Here is a 23,034-nt window from a genome sequence, read left to right as displayed (position 1 = left end):
TTCACACAAGTCGCATCCCCAGCCAAACTAAGAAAGAAAACGTGACTTAGAGTCCGGAAAATACGGTAGTTGTTTATGGAGTGTTTGCTCATCCATTATGTGTAAATTTAAAGAACCAATTTTTATAGATGCTCTAATTTATATAATCCAAGTTTCTCTGCCCATGACTTGCTAGTTAGGCCGACCAAAGATTTGCCACGTTCAAGCAGCAGTGGAAGCACAAACATGTCCAGGCCAAAAAGCAGCAGCGTAAGCTTCTGATAAGTGGCACATCTTTTGGCAATACGACAGTAAGAGGGTATTTTTAATTTGGCAATGTGACCGCTGCATGCGCCAATATGAAGCACTGCCTCCACCAATGAAAATACAGTAGTACCTCAACTTACGAGTGATCCAACTTGAGTTTTTTGGGGACATGAGCTGTCACTCGGCTGAATTTTTTTTGTCTAGAGTTGCAAGCAAAAAATTGTTATGACCACATGTTGGTGGCAGCAAACTTCACAATAAGCAGCAGGTAGTATAAAATTGTCCCCTAGCTTAATGCTAACACAATGCGACGCACTATAGAAGGGCTAATGAAACTAGCATCAGTGTAGCTGCAGTTATAAGGCTTAAAAGAGGAAATCAACACAGACATATTTTTTTCAAGAATATGTTCCCAGCAGGCCCACTAGTTGAAAAATGCAATATTTATCAGAATGCCTTGTTTCAACTAGTAGGGCTTGCGTAGAACATATTCTTGAAAAAAATATGTTTGGGTTGACTTCTGCTTTAACCAGTGACATTTCTATGTCATTTCACAAAGGGGCAGAAAAAGTCTGGTATGAATGAGATAACCCATTAAGGCCGGAAGCGCATAACCGCGTTTCTACAACTAGAGCCGGGACCGCTGTTGCGTCTTTCTACCATTAAAGCCGGGAGAGCGTCTCCGTCATTTTCTTTTTTTTTTTTAAAAGGTATTGTTGTAGACAATGACAATATTGACGTCTTTTTTAAATTAAAAATAGTGCTTTCTCTTGCACTGACACTTTATCTTTACATCATTGATTGAAACAGTAAAGATTAAAAAACTTGGGACTGTGTGAGAGCCACATGTCTAAGGTCTCAAATTCTTTTGGAATTATGTTTCTATCTGCTACAGGGGCTGAGATATTAATTATTTTGGAGGTGTTGAATTTCTAGGAACACTTCAAATTTTCAAGGGTAATTCCAAAGACAACCTCAGGTTTTGGGGAGCTGTTGAAACAGGTACTTTGACGGCATCCGCCATCATGACTCAAAAGAATTCCGGAACATTCTCCACGGGCTCACAACACCGCCATGTGTATATTCTGATGCATTTCATTGGTTTAGAGACCGAGAATTGGATGAAAAGAAAAAGAAAAAGAAAATTACGTATACGCTCTCCCAGCTTTAACGGTGGAAAGACGCAACAAGTGCTTCCGGCTCTAGTGATAGAAACGCTGTTATGCGCTCCCGGCCTGATTGGGTTAACGCACCACTTTTTTTCTTCAAAGTTAGCGGTAGCCGGCTCTAAATTTACATCAATCCATCCTCTTTGTAAGACACATATCTTGATGGGAGTTGATGGGAACTGGAGCCAATCTCAGCTGACTTCCAATGAAAAGTAGACAACAATCTGGACTATAAAGAAACAGACACACATTCACACTCACATTGTCACTGAGTGAGAACTTAACCCACCATCAGTGACGTGATGTGACAGGGTAGCCGAGCTGCCATTAAAAGGTATGGAAATGTGGTTTGCGTCATATTAATATGACACGTGTCCATTCACACTTCAGCATGGTCTTTGTGGTTTGCTGTGTTTCAACAGCTGCAAAGTGCACCAAATGCTCCCAAAGGAGAAAAGCAATTCTAGGTATGAGATGCATTCACAGAAGATAGAAGTTATCCGTTTCACAATTTAGCAATGTGTGGTTGGAGATGACCCCGCCAAAGTGTGTTAAAGCGCACTATTCGAAGCTGGAACAGAAAATAGCAGTTCGAACGGGTGCTGTGAGATATTACGATACATGGCGCAGCGTGATATCAAAAACGTCACCATTATGGATAAATAACTAGCAGGAAATACGTATTCAGATGTCTGTCTTTCCCTTAAGTGTCTCATTTATGTGGACCTACACAGTGGTAGAACACCAAGTGAGGAGCTGACGCAGCAGACCAGTCCGCCAGACATTCGTGGCATCAGCTCCGTTGGCTTGCAAGGTAGCTGATAGCTAGCGCCTCTCGTGAGGGTGTGGAAAGCCCGGTGACAACCCGTTGGGATATATTCCAGCCACCAGAGGAGATAAATTTACACGACTCAAAAGTTGGGATGTGTAGGCAAATGATTTTACAGGGTGACCCCAAAAAACAAAACAAAAAAACAGGCCCGAGAGATTATTTGTACTTGGAGATTTTAAATGGATTTCTGAAGAAGAAGGACCAATGAGTATAATGATTTAATGTGATGTTCTAAACACAAACTAGTTATACCTCAAGTTGCATTTGATTCCGGAAATTATGTCTATTGAAAGTTGGGGCCTCATTTACTTGGGTCACCCTGTAGACGTGGGATTTCATTGACAGCTGACAGTTTAGCAAGGTGTGGTTTCAACACATTCAGTGGCAATGATTTGCCTTTTCCTGATTTTGAAAGCCTCATTTTATATACTTGGCAACTTTTTGGATCATTCAAATTTGGCAGATTACATTTAATTAAGGTTTTATGACAGATAGTGACAGCTTGACCATGAAACAGACTAACTCGTCCATTGGGAAAGACTGAGTGTAAACGACAACGCTGTGTTGTGGTGTGTATACAGTAGATGATGGTTGACCATGTGGTAAAGCTCCTCAGAGTCAGAATCATCACTCACTTGGTTTGACCCTTCAACACCAGCAAAAGGGTTTCCTTTGAAGGCACAACATATGATTTACAGAGCGTACAACTTATAATGCAATACTCCAGTGTAAATGTGTGCATGTGTGTGTGTGTGCATGTGTGTGGTTTGTTGGTCTGTCAGCGCCACAACAAGAGCACAACATGTCTTCAAGTAAGCAAATATGAAGTAGGGAGCAGCAAATGTGGGATGTGCAGAGTTTTACTAATTTGGACAGGAAGGGTAACCCCTCTTTTACCCTGGGAACATTCTTCGAAATTATTATGCATCAGTGTCTAATTAAATGACCCAAAATTACACCCAAAGCACAAATAATGTAATATATATTGTCGCTGTCCTGTGTAAATATGTATGTCTAATTTTGAATTTTCACGTTAATTAACGTCACGTTAACGTTAATCACGTTAGAAACCTCATTAATGTATTTTTTTTTTTTGTTAATGAAAAATAATAATCACAAAAGTGTTTTTAACAGGACATCTTATCTTAAATCATCTTTCACTTTTGAAATTTCACATTCCGGCCTGCCACCAAACCCCCCTAAAATTGTAGTGTTTTTATAATTTTTAATAAAACTCCTGTATAATGAAGCATTTTAATCAAAATATGGAGTAATAACTTATCAAACAGAATATAAACAATTAAACAGTTAGGGCATGGTATTGTTACACCATTTGTGTTCAAACAGTTGTTGCTTCATTCACTGCCAGACATTTTCAGACCCTTTTTTACCCTAACATTGGAAAATTTGAAAAAAGTATAAATAAATTCCTGGGATTGAATGGCTGGACTGTGAAAATACAAGTAAATTCTTCAATGGCAGTGAATGAGTTTTAAAGGGTTGTGAAATCGCAACTATTGATGCTAACCGTGGTCAACGGCATTATCCTTTCGATGTTAGCAAGGGGCCGTTCAAGGTAACAAAGGCTGCTTGCTGCTGTGTTTCAAAACAGAAGAATAACAAGAGACAAGCACATTGTATCTGTTGCAGCAGTCATAATTTACGCTGGATGCCTTTTATTGCTCGGTGAGCAGCGCTCCCAGCTACGAAAACAAGCTGCCGCTTGGCATGGCGGCGACGCCGACGCCATGTGCAATCCTTTACTCTGAGAGACTTTTAATGGCCTCTCCAGATTGGAGCTTAATTAGCTGTTAATCATCTCGGGCTCATAACTGCAAGTGGAGACAGCGGGCTGGAGTGTGTATATATGTGTGTGTGTGTGTGTGTGTGACTAAATCCTTGTTGCGGTGAGGCCATTAGAGGGCCTGGCAGCCAAAGTGAGCCAAACAGCCCATTAGGTCCTTCACTCTTCCGTCTCTCCTCAGTGCTGCGCTCATCCCTCTCGTGACGGTGCCAGCTGACACCCTCAAATGCCAGAGATCTGTCACAAGAGCAAGCCTGTCCACCCACGCATCCGTACCTCAACCTCATCCTTTGGCACCATTTGGGCTTTATTTTTGCTGTAGTGAAACCAGGCCACCCTCCTTCCTTCCACCCTCTCACAATGCCATGATCGTCGAGGTTTCACATGTCGTTCATATATTCAAATGACCAGTAAACCCACTCATTGTTGGCTTTGTGATGCCATTTCGAGATACTTTTCAGGACTGAGCTGTTGTTGGTTGTTAACTCAAAGCCGGGACCACTGTTGCGTGTTTCTACCTTTAAAGCCGAGAGAGCATATACGCCATTTTCTTTTTTTAATCCAATTCTCGATCTCCTAGCCAATAAAATGCATCGGAATATACATGTGACGGAGTCGTGACTCCAAGGAGGATGTCGGTAATATCCGCCAGTAATGTTGGACGCTGTCGAAGTGAAAAAGACGATGCGCTTGTGGACTTGGAACCAGTCGAACGTGATATATGGTTAATAATCTACATGTTTGTAGACAACGACGATATTGTTGTCTTTGTAACAGAATAGAGGATGGTATTTATCACTTGATTTTTTTGAATAAAAAATAGTTGCACTGTTAAAAATATATATATTTTTACATCTTTGATTGAAACAGTAAGGATTAATGAACTTGGGCCAGTTTGAAAGCCACGTCTAGGCTTTCAATTTCTTTAGGCCTTAATGGGTTAATGAAAGAAAAACCCACAGTGGTCACAGAAATCATTTCAATCCGACAAAGGCAAGCTGCTTCGAGTTGTTTTTTAGCTTTTAACTTTACAATGTTGTACTCGTCTTTAATTTTCTTTCTAATCTCCTAATACAACTCTCATTTGTTTCCTCTGATTCACATTTAGTGTGGTACACACCATGTCACCAAACAGCGCAATGACTACTTGTCACCTTTTAAACAGAACAACACTAGTGACGACTCCTTTAGGAAACATCAACAAGTCACAGTTGAAGCAGTCTGTGTTTGAACAGGCTTTATGTCATTAAGACCGCCTCCAAAAGGATGCAGCCAATTTAGGATATACTATACAGACCAGGAACTACATGACCAGGAACATATACAGGTACATCCTTGGAAAACAAGGAAAAGGGATGCATTTGAAAGAACCCCAATAGAAAAGATAAAATGGCTATTTCTATATATATGATGTACTATATACTACAAAATACCTGTTTTTACTTAAACTATACATGCACTTTTGGGCTTTGATGCACGGAAAAATACAACACAAAAAGCATGCAGATGGAACTCCTCCTCCACCACAAAAAAACCAAACCATTGCATGATTAATGATCGGGGTCTGGTCATATTAACCGGCTGGTTAGCAGATCCCAGTGGCCACAGACATTCAAAAGACCGAAACGCCTGCTCATAGATGGCCACAGTGTATACCGTCAGGAAATAACAATGTCTTTTTGAGTTACCAGTGAATTCATTCTAATTATGTTCCTTGGCGGAGAGGAAACCTTGTGTCGGAAGAGAGCAGCGAGGCTTACCTGCCGATTGATTCGCACAAACTCCTCTGGGGTCTTGGCCCAGGGGGGCAGCTCCACGTCCGAGACCACCGTACCGTCTTCCATCACTCCCAGGTTGTATGTGTTAGTGTTGACAAACATTTCAGGGAGGTAGTAGAACTCCGGAATCAGCTCCTACACCGGTAACAAAGCAACGACATATTAGAACAACCCAAAGTGTGAGCTGCAATTTGGGGCCAAACAAATTCACTTAGTTTAATTAAATGTTTGGCAAGTTAGTGCTGCCCATCTAACAAGTACTGTACTAAGGTTAAAATTTGGTGGCAATGGGACACAATTGCTAGGGCGAGTAGGTCTATGAAGAAAACGACCAAATTGACCCAAAAAGAGTTCAAACCAATATGGCAGACTTCCCGTGTCTTTTCAGGAATGGCTTTTTGACTCTTTTGTGGGTCAACTCATGATGGACATGCAAACCAAACTGCATGTTGCCAAGTGAAACTGGCTACTGGTGCTTCGACCACTACAAAGTTATCACAGATGAATAAACATGTAAAAAATTGGGCAAGTCAAGAAACATTGCTGCCATGCCCTACCCACACATGATGATGTCCATCTGTCCAGTATAAGTTTTGCAGGTTTGGTGGCAATCGGATGTAATCTCTAGGACAAGTTCGTATGTAAAAGATCGAATGGCACTAAAATGATGCTTCAAACCAAAATGGCAGATTTACTTGAAACCAAAATGGCAGATTTCTTGTGTCTTTTCAGCATGGCTTCTTGGGACTTTTTTGTGGGTGTCCTCATGATAGACATGCCTACCAAACTTAATGTTGCCAAGTGAAACTGGCTTGAGGGGTTCAATTTTCCCCTACCATGTTTTCTGTTGTCTCATCCAACGGACAATCTGCAAAATTGTTAAAGTCTCCTCTGCCGTGCTCTGTTCGGACACAATGACGGCACCTATAACCTATCTGTCTTGTACAGCTTTATGTTGATAAAATTTGGTGGTAATCGGGCAAAATTTACAAGACTAGGTTCTTCTTCGAAAGATCTACAAGGCTCTTCTTCGAAAGATCCCTGGAAATTGACTTAAAATGTTCGCTTCAAATCCAAATTGCAGATTTCCTCTGTATCTAGATATGTTTTTAAGAATATTTTATGGGTCTCTACTCATGACAGACACCTACCAAATTTGATGACACTAAGTGCAATTGGTTTTCCAATGCTTTCCAAAAAATTCCATATGCTATCGACCTCTACTACATTTTTTACTCGGCTGATCACTCATCAGATTTTGCTGTCATACTCCCCACACCCAATGACAATTATTAAAATCTTTCACAATTTAATGTTGCCCATTTTTCTTGCATGTAAGGTTTAACTTTGGTAGTCCATCTAACCATCGATTGAACCTCATCAGATGGAATATTTGGGACAAGTTGATCTTTAAGATGACCCAAAAATGGTCATCTCAAATAAAAATGGCACACTTACTTTAAATGAAAATGGCAAATTTCCGGTGTCTTTTAAGCATGGCTCTTCAGACTTTTATGGAGGTCTACTCATGATAGACAAATTTACCAAATTTCATGATGTTAAGTTAAACTGGCTTTGGGACAAAATTTTCGACTTTCAGTATGTTCTAACTGTTCCATGTCACAAATTGGGGCGAGGGGGGCATAGCCTATACTTTGCCATGGCTGATGGCTTTATTGGCCTGTCTCAAACAATACAACATATTCTCCACATGTACGACGGCGAGATGCACTGCGGTTATGACAGCAAGACGCAAGCTCTTCCCCAACGCTAACCAAGCGGAACTTGTTGCATAATGAGCGTAAACAAGTGCAGACAAAGCTGCCCTCGGGGTTCAGAGCGCATGTTATTGTCAGGGACCATGCTTCTCCAATTAAGACACCCCGACGAACCACGATGCCTCGTTGCTTGGCCCCCACATGTAAACAACAGTGATGACTAAGGTGGAAGTTATACAGAACTTTGTGGTGAACTGTGAACATTAAAATAGATTACATTTCTCTTTTCCTGTGTTTAAAGCGGAAATCAACCCAATAAAAATTTTTTAAGAATATGTTCTATGCAGGCCCAGTAGTTGAAACACAGCATTCAGATTAATATTGTGTTTGTGGAATAGTAGTTAAAGAGACACTTGGATGAGTTTAACATTGTCACTTATATAATAGGTTTGCATGTAAAAATGACATCAGTACTTAAATGCAATGATTTCCAATGGAGAGTTTGTAATCGGTCCCTCCAGTGACTCCAACCGAACATGGAGAGAACGGTATGGGGCGAAGCCATTTTCCTCATTAAGAGAAGCCGTTATTCATGGAGTCACTTATTTCCTAATTTCTCCCAAATTTATTGATGAAATACAAAATGACAACTCTTTTCATTTTCCTTCCCAAAAAAAAAAATATATATACATTTTATAAATTTTTAGTGAAAACATGGCCATCCCCACCCAACCGTCCCTTTATGCAACAAAATCCACCCGTTTTAGCCATCTCTGGGGGCAGCCATTTTGTCACTTATGTCAACTGAAAATGACAGATAAGGACCAATCATAGCTCAGCTTCAGAAAACAGGTGAGCCGCTATTGTGACATCTCTAGTAAACGGCACGTTTTACAGGCAAAACATGCACATGTCCGGTAATAAAAGCGGAAATATTCATCTCTTGTCTTTAGTCCAAATGGTCGCAGTCCACCCCAAAATGACCGAACACACCCCACAGTCCCGAAGGGTAGTGTATAAAAGGGCCAACAAGGTTTCCAAGCAACACAAACAAATGGCGATGTAGTGCAAAGAGCTCATCAAATGAGCAAGTAAACACAAGGGCTCTAAAAACAACACGGCGCTTCCTCTCACTTGTCTTCACTGCGCAAAAAGACGACCTCCAACTAAAAAAGAATCCCCTCTTAACGAGACCCCCGGCTCGTGGGGGTTCACCGCCTGCTGTAAAAGCGCACAGACACATACACGCACACACTGCTGACAAAATACACACAGTGAACCAAAAGCTGGAGGGCTGCACTCAAAGCTACCTCGCATGCAGCATAATGTGCAGTGGCCCCTTTCCTTGGCCTGGTCAGAGGCCAGCCCCTCTGATCCCCAATCCTGTCCTGTCATGGGTCACTAGCCGAACCACCCCACCACCCCCCACACTCACCTTCCCCCTGCTACACTTCCACTATTGCTGCCTCTAACCTCTGCAGGTTTCTCTGATGCCTCTAGGCTGAGGCTAGGGGTCAAGGGATTGGGGGGTCATGCTAGCGTCACCCAGGCTAGGGACACATTGAATCTGGGTGTTGTAGCCTATTATCACCCCTTCTCTCTCGCTCTCTCTTTTTTTTCTCTCTCTCTCTCTAAGTAGCAATAACACACTGGGGCTTTTTGCCCTCTGGCATGGACGGCGAGCTTCCATGAATGGCTCTAATTCTAGAGCTAAATGGTATACTTGCCATGCTAAATTGAAATGTCTCTTCGCTAATTCCTCCTTTGCGTCGTGAGTGAATGCATGCATCCGAGTGGAAAAAGTCGACGGACGTGTATTGAAAATGTATGCAAAAACAAAATATAAACCCAATCCCCCCCCACTCGCCCCCCTCCAAAAAAACATTTTTAAACACCGATGTGGTCCAGAGTTTCTCGTTATGAGGTGATGTTTAGTCCTCGTATTTCGATTCAGGTTAAGTTAAAGTTGTGTAATTGTTTTGGGCACTTAGTTTTTATTTTGAACCGAAAAACAGCCAAGGTATTTTGGTCCGGGTTTTGGAAAAAAAAAAATTTAAAAACTTAACAGGACATTCATTAGACCAGTGTTTTTCAAACTCTGTGAGATATTGTCAGGTGTGCCGTGGGAAATTATCTAATTTGTAGGGATTTCAAACAAAATTTAAACAATTTAAACCACACGAAGGGGGGAAAAAAAGGAGAAAAAAAAGAAAAGTACTAAATTTGACATGACATCATTGGATAGAGATGATTTTGCATTTTTATTTAGCATTTTGTTTTTAGTTGAAGAATAGCAAAACTATTTTTTGGTGCGGGTTTTGAATAAAAGAAGGGCAAGTGGATATAGGTAAACTCACAATTTGCAGATGCAGGATTTTTATTGACCAATGACGATATGGCAACTTTTTTTTTCTGTTTTCTTCTTTTGTTTACGTCTGAAAGATGGCAAATAAATAAAGCCTAAAAGGATTGTTTAACCATTTTGGCGGACTAGAAAAAAATAAAAATTCCATCCAAAAATGTGGAGACACATTTTAATTAGACAGTGACAATTTTTCAAATTATATTTTTGTTGTTGTTTGTATCTGGAAAAAAAAAAAAGTTTTTTCATGTGACAAACATAAGAAACATAAGAAAACATAACATGAAAAAAAAAATAATGAGAGAAGATTTAGCAATTCTTTGTTTTCATTCAAGAAACAGCAAAAATATATTTGTTCGGGTTTCACATAAAAAGAAAAAAAAACAATTTGGAGATAGCGGATTTTGATTGGACGATACTCCAATGTCATGATGTGGTCCAGATCCGCTTGTTGTTTTGATGTGACTGTGAGCCCCCTCGGTCTGATCCGCCTTGACGGGTCTGGACGGAGGGAGCAAAACGGCCGCTTTCGCAATCAAGCGCTGGCCAACTACGCTGTAACGCGATCCACATGTTTTATTGCCGGGGTGAAGAGGGGGAGAGAGGGTGGGTACTCAAGCGCAATCAAGCGTCAAAACCCCTCAACACCCCACCAGCCCCCCAATTCGGTGACCCTGTGCCAAGAGACCCTGAGCTGGAAGCGTTGCTTTGACATCAAATGTCGGACTGTAAATGTTTTAAGGGAGCAGTTAAAAGTGTGCAAGGGCGACCCGGGCTGTTTTTGTGGGGCATCCAACAGCGCAGCAGAGATTTTGGGGAGGGGGCGGTGGTGAAGATTGAAGTCCAGGTTATAGCCCGGCTGAATGGGAGACAGATGAGGATTAGTCTTTGGCTTTGATCACAAGACTGGGAAGCTTTCATTGCCACGGGATAGTAATTGCTCGTGACTGGCCATCGCTAGTCCTCTTTTCCACTGCCGCTCTTCCTTGTCTATAGAAATATTCCACGGGCTTGTTCGTAGTTTGCAGTGGAACATCCCATAGGTTCTACACTTGAGATTCTATCACACTATAGATGGAAGAATACGCCACAAAATCTGGGAGCTAGTGGACCTCACGAGACCTCATTACAGCACACATCAAATTACTTGTTTTGTTTGGCTTTTTCTTTGGCTTTTCGTGCATTCTGAGGCATATGTATTTACAGGATGTAAAAACTAAGATTTTTCTATTCACTTTTTATTTGCTTTTCTTGTGCAGTAAATCTCTGCATATTCGCAAATTTACCACCTCTTCACGTATTTTGGTGTTGAAGTGATGCATGTTGAAGTGATGCATCTCGACTGAGACCTTTGTTTGGTCTGTGAGGAGCTAAACTTTCCTGGTTCTTAGTGGAAGCTAGAGAGTCTTCATTGCATTTTTATGTTTTTCCTCTTTTGCAAGTGCACTTTCAGGGCAGTTTTTTGGGCAGGGGCAATACATGTAGGGGACTAACGAAAACTAATTTGAATTGGAAAAGCAAGTTTGATTTAACCAAACCAAATTACATTTCTCATTTTAAAATGTACCTTCTTTAAATCATATCACAACCCATATACTGAATATGTTTACATGCAGCCAATAAACCTTTTAAGCCCCGAAGATTGTCAGTATTCGGGTTTTTAAAAGCGATGTAACGCAGTGGCACACTTTTGAAACGTGTATGAAACGGACTGCTTTATCCCTGCGGTGGGTGACATGAATATGATATGTTTTATTGATGGAGCATGTAACAAGCGGAAATTACGTCTATTTGTGTCACGACATCCGTGCGTCACTTTCAGTTTATTCAAATGCCGGCACACCTCTGTCCACTCACGCACGTAAACTGTTTTTTCCGAATGTTTGACATACGTATCCAACCGCCTTTTGAGAGAGCAGACCAGGTATGATTTGGTTTGATGTTTCTGATGGGTAGCTGTTTCTTTGAATTTAATTAACTTGAATAATTTGAACTTTGGAGAGCTTTTTACATGTTGATATATTTTAATAAACATGACAAAAGCCACAGCCGTGCCAAATGGATCCAACGTGTAATCCCAGTGAATCAAAGCGAATGGAATGATTCCACTTGAAAATGTAAAGTTCTTGAATCACATCATACCCTATGTATCCAGATACAATTTGAATCATCTTTTATTAGAGAGGTGCACAACCTTATCTGTAAGCCACCATTGCCATTTCGTTGCGCCAACTGACAACCTGTTATTTTCAGCTAGGAGTCCATGTTGCTAAAACCAAAACACGTGATTGGTGTTTAATCGACTTTCAGCTATAATCGTTATTGCACAGTGGTAAATGTGACGTGTCAACTAATCGGTTCAAATTAATGCTAAAGGAGTTTTGGGTGCTATTTTTTTTTCTTGGGGGCATCAGCCAGAGGTGGCTTTCAGCTAATGACATTCATTTGCAGTCTGGACCCAGAGGGGTGATTATCTGCTGGGATTGGTACAGTCTCATAAAGTCTCCAATGACAAAAAGTTGCTAGATATGTTGCATGAAACCTTTAAAAAAGTTCTCAAAGGGGTCGGAAAAGTGGCAACAATGAGCGATTTCCCTTTGTCATTATTTCGTCACTGCAAATTTGTTTTTGTTTTGTTTTAACTGTACCTTGACATCTGACGTGTCTCTCTGGCAGTTCCTCCAGGCGCGGGACACCGATGAGAAAGTGCGGTCGGCGTGGTCAAACTTGCCTCCTTGGAAGTTTAGGAAGAACGTGGTAAAGGGCTCCTGTAGAATACAGAATAATATGAGAGCAGAGCTCATGCTGTGTGGAATCAAATATAAAGCATACAATATAATAATAATGTAATGAAATATAAGGACTGCCAAGTTATGTCCTGCAGTCTTGGATGATTTCTATACTAACCCTGTATTAACTGAAGACGCACACAAAAATTAACCATGCACTTTACTATGATGCATGATATAATACCGCAATTTGATTTTTTTTGGTGATTTTTTAAAATTATTTTTTTTAGCACATAAGGAATGGTTTTAATTCCTGATTTCGACATAGATATTTTTTGTTTCACAGAACACCGGCAGGAAAGGAGGACTTAATATTTCCACAAAATCCTCTCTTATCAGACGACGTCCTAATCACCTTTGATTTCTTGCATGTTGATGACGTGCGAGCAGACAAAAATGTTTCTTACTAGATTTCCACCAGATGCTAATGCTGCTTAATTTAAGGGGGTTATTGTTCCCCTCCTTGACACATTTCATCATCAACAAATGATTTCAACACTAGTCTTACTCCACCTCAATTTGATGAACGAATGAAGCAAAGACAAAAGAAAAGAAAGCAAAAGAAATATAAGAAGTTCAATTCTTGCTTTCGCCATCTCATCATATGACCACTTAATCGCCAGTTACGGCTGCAGCTATCCAATAATTTTAGAATCGATATTCCCATGGATTATTTGAATAACAGGGAAAAAAGATGTTTAATTAATAAACAATACCAATTCAAAATACGCATGTGAGGTGCAGGTATTATTTTTGGACTCACCAGCCTCACGGTCTAGACTGTAGTACAGTATCTGTGACTTTGAATGTGTGTGGCCTTAAAAGGCACAGCCTGAGCTGGTGAGTGACAAGGAAGTCATCGAATAAGAGTATAAAATTTGCTGTTCTGCGCGCAGATTAGAGGCTGGCTGGTCACTGGCTTGAAGTCATTGAGCCAATTTATTTATCTATAGCCTATACTGTGCGTAAAAATGGTCACTGTGAAGCTTCAAGCAAGATATTTTGCTGCGACTTTTTTTGTAATCAAATTATTTGAGTAATTTGAAAAGATAATGAAAAACGCCACCAGATGACATCGCTCCTAGGCTACAGCCGTGCTTGCAGATGAGTGGCTTCCTACCGCAGCCTGAAACGGGGTGTTAGGTAAAACACACCTTTTTTGGTTAGTGTATGAAAAATCTGTCTTCATATAAAAATTAATAGAGAGTACAACTGAGATTCATCAGAAAGTAAATCCACAAATCAATTTTAGAAGTTTGGCAAATTGGCAAAGAAGGGATGGAAAGCGAGACCATCCAATCATTAGTTAGATGTTAAAGTTGTGATGCATCTAGCTTCAGAAGCATTATGCACTGCACTTGTAATTCAAAGTCTGTGGACTGTTATATAGTACCTGTGTTTGATTTGTGGATGGTTGTTCTTTAAATGGTTTGAAAAGATTTTTCATTTGTATTCCACAATACTTACTGCAATGCTGTTTTTAATCTTGCACACAAGAAATACACAAAACTGTTTAAAAACCAAAGCAAATACTAAAACTAAAAAACTAAATTAAAACAAAGCATTTCCCCCGCAACCCCCAAAAAATAAAACTAATAAAAACAAACCCGCTATAGTAAAAACGAATTAAAACTAACTAACTAAAAAAAAACGAGTAACTCAAAACAAAATAAAAACTAAGTATAATTAAAATTTCAAAACTATTATAACCTTGGTTACAATTCAAAATGGTGATAATATTGCAATTTTGAAAATGCAAGGAGTCATTCAGCCCTCTTATTAATGTATTCAGGCTTGTAACAAACATTACAGTGGGGAAAAAAACTAATCCCAGTGAGCCTCTAAATCCAATAAAGGCATGCTACTGATGCATTTCTAATCATGTATAATCTTGTTAGGACAGATCAATCGTGGTCTCACTGGCCCGACCCCCAAGTGAAATGCTTGCCATATACCTGAACACCAGTGTCGCTTAGCACTATACTAACAAATAATTTACACAATATATGAGAGGGTCACGTGTGGGACATTAATAGGCATTGGAGAGTTTTTAACATGAGGCTCAAAGCAGTAAAGCAGCCTTAGCATAAGCCTGCTAATGATGCTCGTGGATCAATGCTGCAGCTCTCCTGGGACTCCCTGACAATGGTGAGCTAGTGGCGCAATAACATACAAAGGAGGAAGGGGGGGAAAAAAAGAAAACTTAGTAACCTCCTGATCCCTGGAGGGCAGTCTGGCCAGATTGATGGCATCCACTCAACAGAAACAATATTGCAGCATGCACAGAGTCTCTTAAAAACTCATCTCAACCTGAAGCCATATTTGATTGCAGTGCGGTGGTCTTTGAGGAGAGTGGTATTTGGCGACAATGTATTAAAAGTACAACAATAAATGAGAAACTATATGATAGCGATGCATTATTTTTCATACAGATGTTGTCATACGTTTCAAGGAATTGGTCATACTGTCACGGTCCAATGTAAACTCTCATACAGCTTTTTAACATATTTTGGATAAAGAAAAAAACTCAACATTTTGAGATACTTGGTAACAATACAGTAATGTTTTTTAATTTAGGATGGTTTGTTTGTAATGTAAAAAAGAAAAAAAACTACATTTTCAAGTATGATTAAAAAGGGAATAAAGAAGAAATACATGCTTCTTATTGGTCTGAAATAACTTTAAATTTTGATACATGTTTCTCATCGGGTAGCGACAAAATGTTTTTTTTTTTTAAATAAAGAAAAAGATTGTTTCCGTTTGATAAAATAAAAATATTTGGTGATACATGTTTGCATTAGGTAGTGACAACATGGTATTTTTGTTATTTATTTTGCTTCCATCCAAAAAATGGGTTTCGGATAAAAATAAATGAATATTTATTTTAAATGATAAATTTTGTAAATCCATGATTTTGACTGAAGTCTGACAATGTGTCCTTTTTTGTTTTCATCCCAAAAACAACACAATTAAAAATCATGATACATTAATTTTCATTGGACAGTGAAAATATGGCAAATTAGTTCATTAATTTAAAATAAAATAGCACTAAACAGTACTGTACTTAACATAATTAAATAAATAGTAAAGAATTGAACAATAACTCAATGAGTATTGTGTTGCTTCTTTTGGTATGTGCACCTTGGCCACCAGGGGCAGTGGAATACAAACAGAGATGCTACACCTTGATTTCGTGATGAACAGAGGACTGGAATAATTAAACTGGAAGGAAAAAAAAAAAAATCGCCCAAAAAAGTTTTTCGCAAAGGATAAAGAATATATGCTAACTTGTATAATGTCTCGTGTCAGTTCATGTTTTGCAACTGTTTCCGTCCATTCAAATAAGTTGTTGAAAGGTGTTCCACATTGTGTATCAGCATTAAGCTAGCAGACTTTAATAGGGCAAAGTTAAGTGGTTTGGTTAAATACACAATGTGCAATATTTTGTTTTATGTTTGTTTTAACATAATCATAAACTAGGAGTGTCACTAAATAGCTTGAAGTACTCATTTAACATTTTTTGGTTCCCTAGCTGCTTGTTGTGAGGTTTGCTGCCGCCATAGCTAGAGCTCGTAACAAACATTTTTAATTGTAACTCAAGACAAAAAAAATCAGCTCATATTTTTGAAAAATTGAAGGTTGGGCCAAGGTTGAGGTACATGAAACACATTATTAAAGGTCTAAGTATAAATACGTAAACTACTGTATACTATGTCAGGTGCACTTACCATGCGCAGTAGCCACATGAGGGTGAAGCTGGAGGTGGAGTAGTGAGTGCCATAGTGGAACTTTGGCACCTGGTCGTCGTCCCACGAGTCATAGCGGTCAGAGAAGAAGGCAGCCCGCTTGGGGTTCAGAGCACCGATGGGCTGTGAAGGGATTTCAATATTAGTCAACTTTGCATAAGCATTATTGGCTCAATAATAGCACTTGGGTAACCCTTCACGCTGTAGTACAGGAAAAAAAAATATGAAGTCATTAATTTGCCATCAGTCTGAGAATAAGCAGTAGCCCTTTGTCTGGAGGCTGTTATTTAAATCCTCATTTATAGAAATCACTTTCAGGATGCTTCGATTTTTATTAGTCCTCTGTTGGTTGCGCCTCATTTTCTAAGCCCCCCATGCCCCTTAATCCATAACATACACACAAACATAGCGGATCAATGCTAATGGAATGATGGCCTTTTGAGGATGAGGGCCTAGCGGGGTGTGGATCAATGGCATCTCTTTCATATCATAGGCCGCCTGTCACTGGTAGACTCACGCTGGATCCAGAGTATTGATTTGCGCCTCGGCTACTGTTGTGTGTGGGTGTAATGGGGCGTATGTCTATGGTTGTGCGGTGCAATGTTTGGTAAAAGTGTATGACTTTTTTTTTTTTGTCTTCAGTGGTGGGAACCACAGTCACTCAAACTACAGCGATACAGTATTTTATCAATAATATTAGGAAAGAAAAATTAATAATTAAATTCAGAGTGTTACAACATTGAGGACATGCTTAGTTTCCAGAACACAAAAATATATTTGATGCAAGTGTATACTTTATCCAGTAATGCAAGTAACAGGTTACAAAACAATGTGTTAGTCAATAATGGCTACCACTTCAAGTAACTAATAATATAATGCGTTACTATAGCTAATAGAGTAGTGTGACTTAAGTTACCATTCAAAGACTTAATGCATTGTTTTCCAACAAAATATCCATAAATAATAATAAATAAAATAAAGGAGGTAAAACGCACCTTTTTACTAACCAACAGACACACAACAAACAACTGTAAATTATTGTCTGGGGGAGTGACGTCTCACATACAGTATGTGGCAGGTCACGTTTTCAGCCTGTTGACGTCTCGTGTACATACTAGTGAAGGAAGTAGAGATGTTCGCCATTTACAAGATGGTAATGCAGTATATGTTTAAAAAGACTGTATTTAATATTGTATACCGGTATTTAAAAAAAATATGTCAAGTGAGGTCTAGAAAGACCTTTTTTTTACACATAAAAGGTATTAGTATGGCCAAAACCAGTTGTCATTTTTATGTTAAGCAGGGTTGTTGGCTTCTGCTAAAAGTATCTCATAAAGTAACTTGTAATCTAACTTAATTACATTAAAATCAAGTAAAGTAACTAACACTGACAGTATTGCAACAGACAATGAGATTATATTATATAATAAACTCAATTGAGATTCAATCTCAATATTCTACCCACAAAATAATGATACAAATCTGTCAGCAATAATCCAACCATCCATGATATCTATGAGAAAGGAAAGTCTTCATGCACAGTAAGCACAAAAAGTCATACATCAGACATACATATCTTTTGGGGTACATTACAAGCAGAAACGTTTTTCTGCATATCAACATACTACTCATGTATGGTGCTTAACTTCGCAATTCACATCCCGATCATATTCACACACTTTGTTTTTCATCAAATAGATGACAAATAATGATATCAGTAGAGCCACTGCACCAATAGGCTCCAATAGACAGTGATAGCAAATGCACCTGAGTGTCTGTCTGTGTGGATTTACAGAGTGCCACCACAGTGCTGTGCAGCTCCGAGTTGACAGTGATACACTGTGGCTTCCTCGGGGGTGGGGGTCCGCCGGGGTAAGGGGTGAGTACACATGGTGAATTATACATCACAGCCATTGCTCTGATTTATAACCCTAATAACAGCCGACTCATTAAAAAAAGAAAAGGCTTGAAGGAGGCATATAAAATGAGAAATAGTGAAAGTGCCACGGTGAGATCGCACGAGTGTACGTGCGCAGGCTGGCCCGATGTCGTTAATGCCGTAAATTATATCGTGGGGGGGTGGGTTGATTATCTGCTGCAGCGCTTACAGTACGGGCAGCAGTGAGGTGTTTCACAAGGGGCGGAGAGCACCTTCCGTGGGCTACAAATTGGCCCAATATGTCACCGAGATCAAGACGAGAGGTTCAGATAAATGAGCAAATAGCACACTTCTAATTAGACTGGAGAGTTAGCCAAAGGATGCTAACACACCGCAGGCATAATGAGAGAAACATCTGCAAATTCGTCTCGGATTAATCCGCAAAGAATTAGTTGAAGTAATTAAAAGAAAGAAACGATTCTCAGGGGAGTCCGCAATACAGCACAGTGGCTATTTTGCAGTCCACTAATTGCTTTTCATCCATCATCCATCCATTTTATTGAAAATAAAATTACACGCGAACGGCATCAGAATGTTTCCAAAGAGGATTACAGTGGTATTCAAGAATTTTGAAGCACTTTTCAAGGCCATTGTATGAAATTTAAGAAGGTGCTTATTATGGATGGATGAAGTGAAAACAACAACACATCAGAGTGATTTACAGTTTTACGTACAAGAATTTTCTTCTACACGATATGCCCTTGTGTAGGCGAGTTATTGACCAAAAATACAGTTGTCCCTCTGTCTAGTCGCTCATGTTACGATATATATGTCCACCAAATTTCATATCCATTCGTGAAACTGATGTCAGAGGAACTAAAAAACTTTTCCAACCTGCTTTTTTGTGGTATTTCACCCCTAAATGGGCTACTTCAAACAACAATAGCTGACTTCCTGTGGAATTTGGAGAACAGGTCATTCAGATCATTTCGTGTACCTTGTCATATCCACCCAATTTCATTTCAATCGAGGACTAATATTTGGCACTTTCCAGGCCAGTTGTTTGTCGAATTCTGGCTCCAAAATGTCTACTTTGAAGAAAAATGGATGACTTCCGGGTTCAATTTTGATTGGGCATGAGTCATGAGTCTTTTTTGTGCATGCTGTTATGAAAAGCATGTACGTCCAATTTCGTATTGATCTTTCCATATCTCTTTATTGGCCAAATGGCCAACTTTGTGTTTAATTTGGGGCATTGGTGTTTGAGAAGCTTTTATGTGTCTTGTTCTCGTAGACTTTTGTTATTCATTTTTGGGGAATTTCGGCTCATGAATGATGAAGTAAAATGGCTGGCTGATAATTTGGGCATCCCAAGTGCTTTGAGCCATAGTAAATGGCTTTGTGTGTCTGTATATTGCAGCTATTGCAACAGTGAAAACGGGTGGAGGGCAGGCGCCTGGGGGATAAACATATGGGCCATGCAAGGTTCAAAAATCAATATGCTATCAGCCTATGCGGTCACGAGAAGTCCGTTATAGCATAAGGCTGCGCTCGATAACGCCTTGCTACTTCTGTTACATTGCCATCACGAAAAAACCCAACAACAAAAACAAAAAAAAACAAAAAAAGAAATCAGTTCCAGCTTGTGCTTATCGAGACTACAACGTTATCTCTGACGGCGGGGTGGGGGGGATCTTTGGGAGCATTTGATGTCAGCTGGAGGTTAGAGTTTATGATAAGAAAGCCCCTGGGGTCACGGGGTGGGGAACATAAATTGCGTGTGGCCTCTTTTGCGGCGGCCGCCGATGACAGTGTGTGACGCGTCGAAGCACGCGCTCACGCCACCTTGGCTTCTCAATGTCACGGCGGGAGCGCCTGTCACACAATCCGTTTTCTGGACAAGACCGCTGCCGACATGACGCATGAAGACTGTGAGAAAGATGCTGAGGTGAGAGGAACTCCTGAGAAAAAGGGAACTCTTAGGCTGGCCTTGAGTGTCTTCAGTGTCTCACAATTTTTTTTTAATACAAAACACCTCTTACAATAATAGTAGTACAGTAGCGTAGTAGGCCTATCAAATCAAACACTGTTTTAATACCTAAAAAAGTACATGATATTCAATATTAACGTAAGATACTATAAGGTAATGCAGGATGAATGTTATGATGGATGGATGGATGGATGGATGGATGGACATAAATAGGCAGGAAGATGAGTGTACATGTAGATCAATAGATGACAGATGGATAAGCAAACAGACGGATGGATGGACGGACAGCCGAACGGACAGACAGACAGAGACAGACAGACAATGATGGACTGACAGAGGTAGACAAATGGCTAGATCGTCAGATGGATAATAGATAGACCGATGGATATAAGTAGTGGCTGACGACAGCTCGATGGATAGATGGATGGTCAGGCAAAGGGACGGATGGATAGATGGATGGTTGGATGTCTGGACACATAGATGATTGATAAATCAACAGACAGATGGAAAGATGATGGCTGGCAGAACAAAGATGATTGACCGTTTGCATCAAAATACAGATTTGAGCAATGTATACATTTCTTCTATTTTCATGTCTGTTTCAGTATGACCAACATGAATCTTATTCATAATCATATGAAACCAGTGTTCGCAGTAATAGAAATAAAGAAGAAATGAAAGCTTGGGTGAGCTTTGAAATGTAACAATAAAATGGCAACACAGAGGAGCACACAGGGAAAAAATGGGGAGGAGGGGGCTTGATTGAGAGAGGGGGGGGGGGCTTTGTTGGCCTTTTGCACACATTGCAGTCTGCCACGCTCCAGCGATAGTACACTGATACCACATGTATGTCAACAGCATGAATAAAACACAAGTCATACACATCTATTACCACTCCACTCGAGTGCTGCGCACTGCCGTTGTTTTGTCACATTCCAGCCTCTGCCGGGTAATGTGACGCCACATAAAGGTATCATGCGGCTTCCCGTAGGGAAGCCAAGCCTGAAGTTGAAGATGAAGAAAGCTCTCCACGGAGGAGCAGATTGAAAGTGAGGACTGTAGCGAGTACAAAGAGACAAGGCGTCCACTGCTTTTGACATGCCGGCAAGGGAATGATAGCATTAACATATGATTTGTATATTGTATTGCGCTACATGTGTTTTGTATACAGTATGCCTGTGCCTATATATCTAGTCAACTTGCTTCTGACTGGGGCTCATTTGGATCAATTTTGTAATACAGAAAGGCTGTTTCAAAACAAGGTGGCGGCCTTCCTGTTCAAATCCGGGCATAGGTTCTTGAGACTTTTGCGCATTCTGTTATTATAAGCATGTATACCAAATTTGGTGTGTCAGTGAAACTGGCGAAGGAGGCACATTTTTTCCAGGTCCTTCTTTATGGCTAATTTTTGAATGTTCAATGTCATGCTCTGATCACATTAGACAGCGTTGATTTAGGAAGGAAAAAAAAGAAAAGCTCCACATTTTTAGCTTTTAGTGTTGTAAAGCTGTCTACAATATTTTCTTCTGATTGGGGCTCACTTGGGCGAGCCATGGAATTTGCCACTTAAAACCAGAATGGATGATATCCTGTTTATATTCAGCCAAGGATCCTTGAGACTTTGTTTTGTCCGACAATCTTTTGTGTCAATTGGTAAAACTATCTTTAAATGGTTCCCTACTTTTAGCTTCACACTCCAATGTCTGGAGCTAAATGGCAGGGAATTTGTCAAAACTGCATATAAAAAAATGTGTAATCACTTCAACAGTATTAGAGCCATAACAGAGACTGGACATAATGTAATACAATAAAAAAATGCATTTCTACAAGTACCTCCCCATTAATAAACAACTTAACATATATTCATGATCACTGGCTAGTACTTGCGTCGTCTTACCTTGGACAGATCTCTAAAGTTACTGGGTAGCGTCAGGTCTAGTTTATCTGCTTCATAGTTGGTGATGATCCAAGGGAAGACAGGGTACTGGTTCAGGTCATTGTACGTCCGGCCTGGTACAAGACAGGGAGATAATGGCGGGATGGAAGACAAAAGAAAAACTAGAATATGCCGAAACGGGCCCTCACCGGAGATGGTGTTGAGGAAGATGAGGTACTCGAAGTTGGAGATCTCGCGACGCTGCCAACGTTGAGTCATGTTGGAGGCCTTGAAAAGTTGCTTTGGTGTGGCCAGGGAAATGCGCCTAAAACAATGCAGTGTTATTAAATGAATGGAAAGCAAAGCGGAAATTATTAGCGCGCTAAAGGCGAGCATGCTAACAGAAAATTGTAAAATTTTGTGGACAGGTAATGTTAATGCTGAAACATCTCGTGCCCAATGGATGCTTTACAGTGCAGTACAGTACAGTGTCTCTCATTTGGGGTGAGTGTGCCGTTAAACATCATTTGACATCAAAATTCGATGTGAACAGTAAGCAATTTCATGGCATCCACTCTTGCTGTTTACTTATTAGACATTTTTTATTACACCTAATCGGAGCATCATCGTTAAATCCATTCAAACACAAACACAAACACATGTGTGACTTGTTCACGGAGAGTGTGCAATTAAAATATTTCGAGTACTCAAAGTATTTTAGAAAACATATCAATATCATGAACAGTAAGGCCATGATGTCATTGCATTGACTTTTTCCAAGCACATCTTCAATTCATTTTTATTACAGCAGCGTTGTTACTCTATTGGTCTAATATAGCGTCACA

The 23,034-nt window shown here is 39.9% G+C and overlaps 1 protein-coding gene across 9 annotated transcripts in view; it reads right to left on the bottom strand.

The window, feature by feature from the left end:
* lrba (LPS-responsive vesicle trafficking, beach and anchor containing) overlaps positions 1–23,034 on the bottom strand; it is a 231,251-nt gene that overhangs the window by 46,017 nt on the left and 162,200 nt on the right. For all 9 annotated transcript variants that reach the window (XM_086032881.1, XM_086032886.1, XM_086032889.1 and 6 more), the window contains 5 exons: positions 22,399–22,514; positions 22,211–22,323; positions 16,427–16,567; positions 12,558–12,677; positions 5,812–5,964 (listed from right to left, as the gene is read on the bottom strand). In XM_086032881.1, the coding sequence (XP_085889007.1) occupies positions 5,812–5,964; positions 12,558–12,677; positions 16,427–16,567; positions 22,211–22,323; positions 22,399–22,514 (643 nt within the window). The remainder of the gene's footprint in view (positions 1–5,811; positions 5,965–12,557; positions 12,678–16,426; positions 16,568–22,210; positions 22,324–22,398; positions 22,515–23,034) is intronic.

Source organism: Filicampus tigris, chromosome 6, assembly GCF_054856515.1.
Source record: "Filicampus tigris isolate MCC_2025a chromosome 6, RoL_Ftig_1.0, whole genome shotgun sequence".
Classification (NCBI taxonomy): Eukaryota; Metazoa; Chordata; class Actinopteri; order Syngnathiformes; family Syngnathidae; genus Filicampus; species Filicampus tigris.
This window is presented reverse-complemented; position numbering and strand designations above follow the sequence as displayed.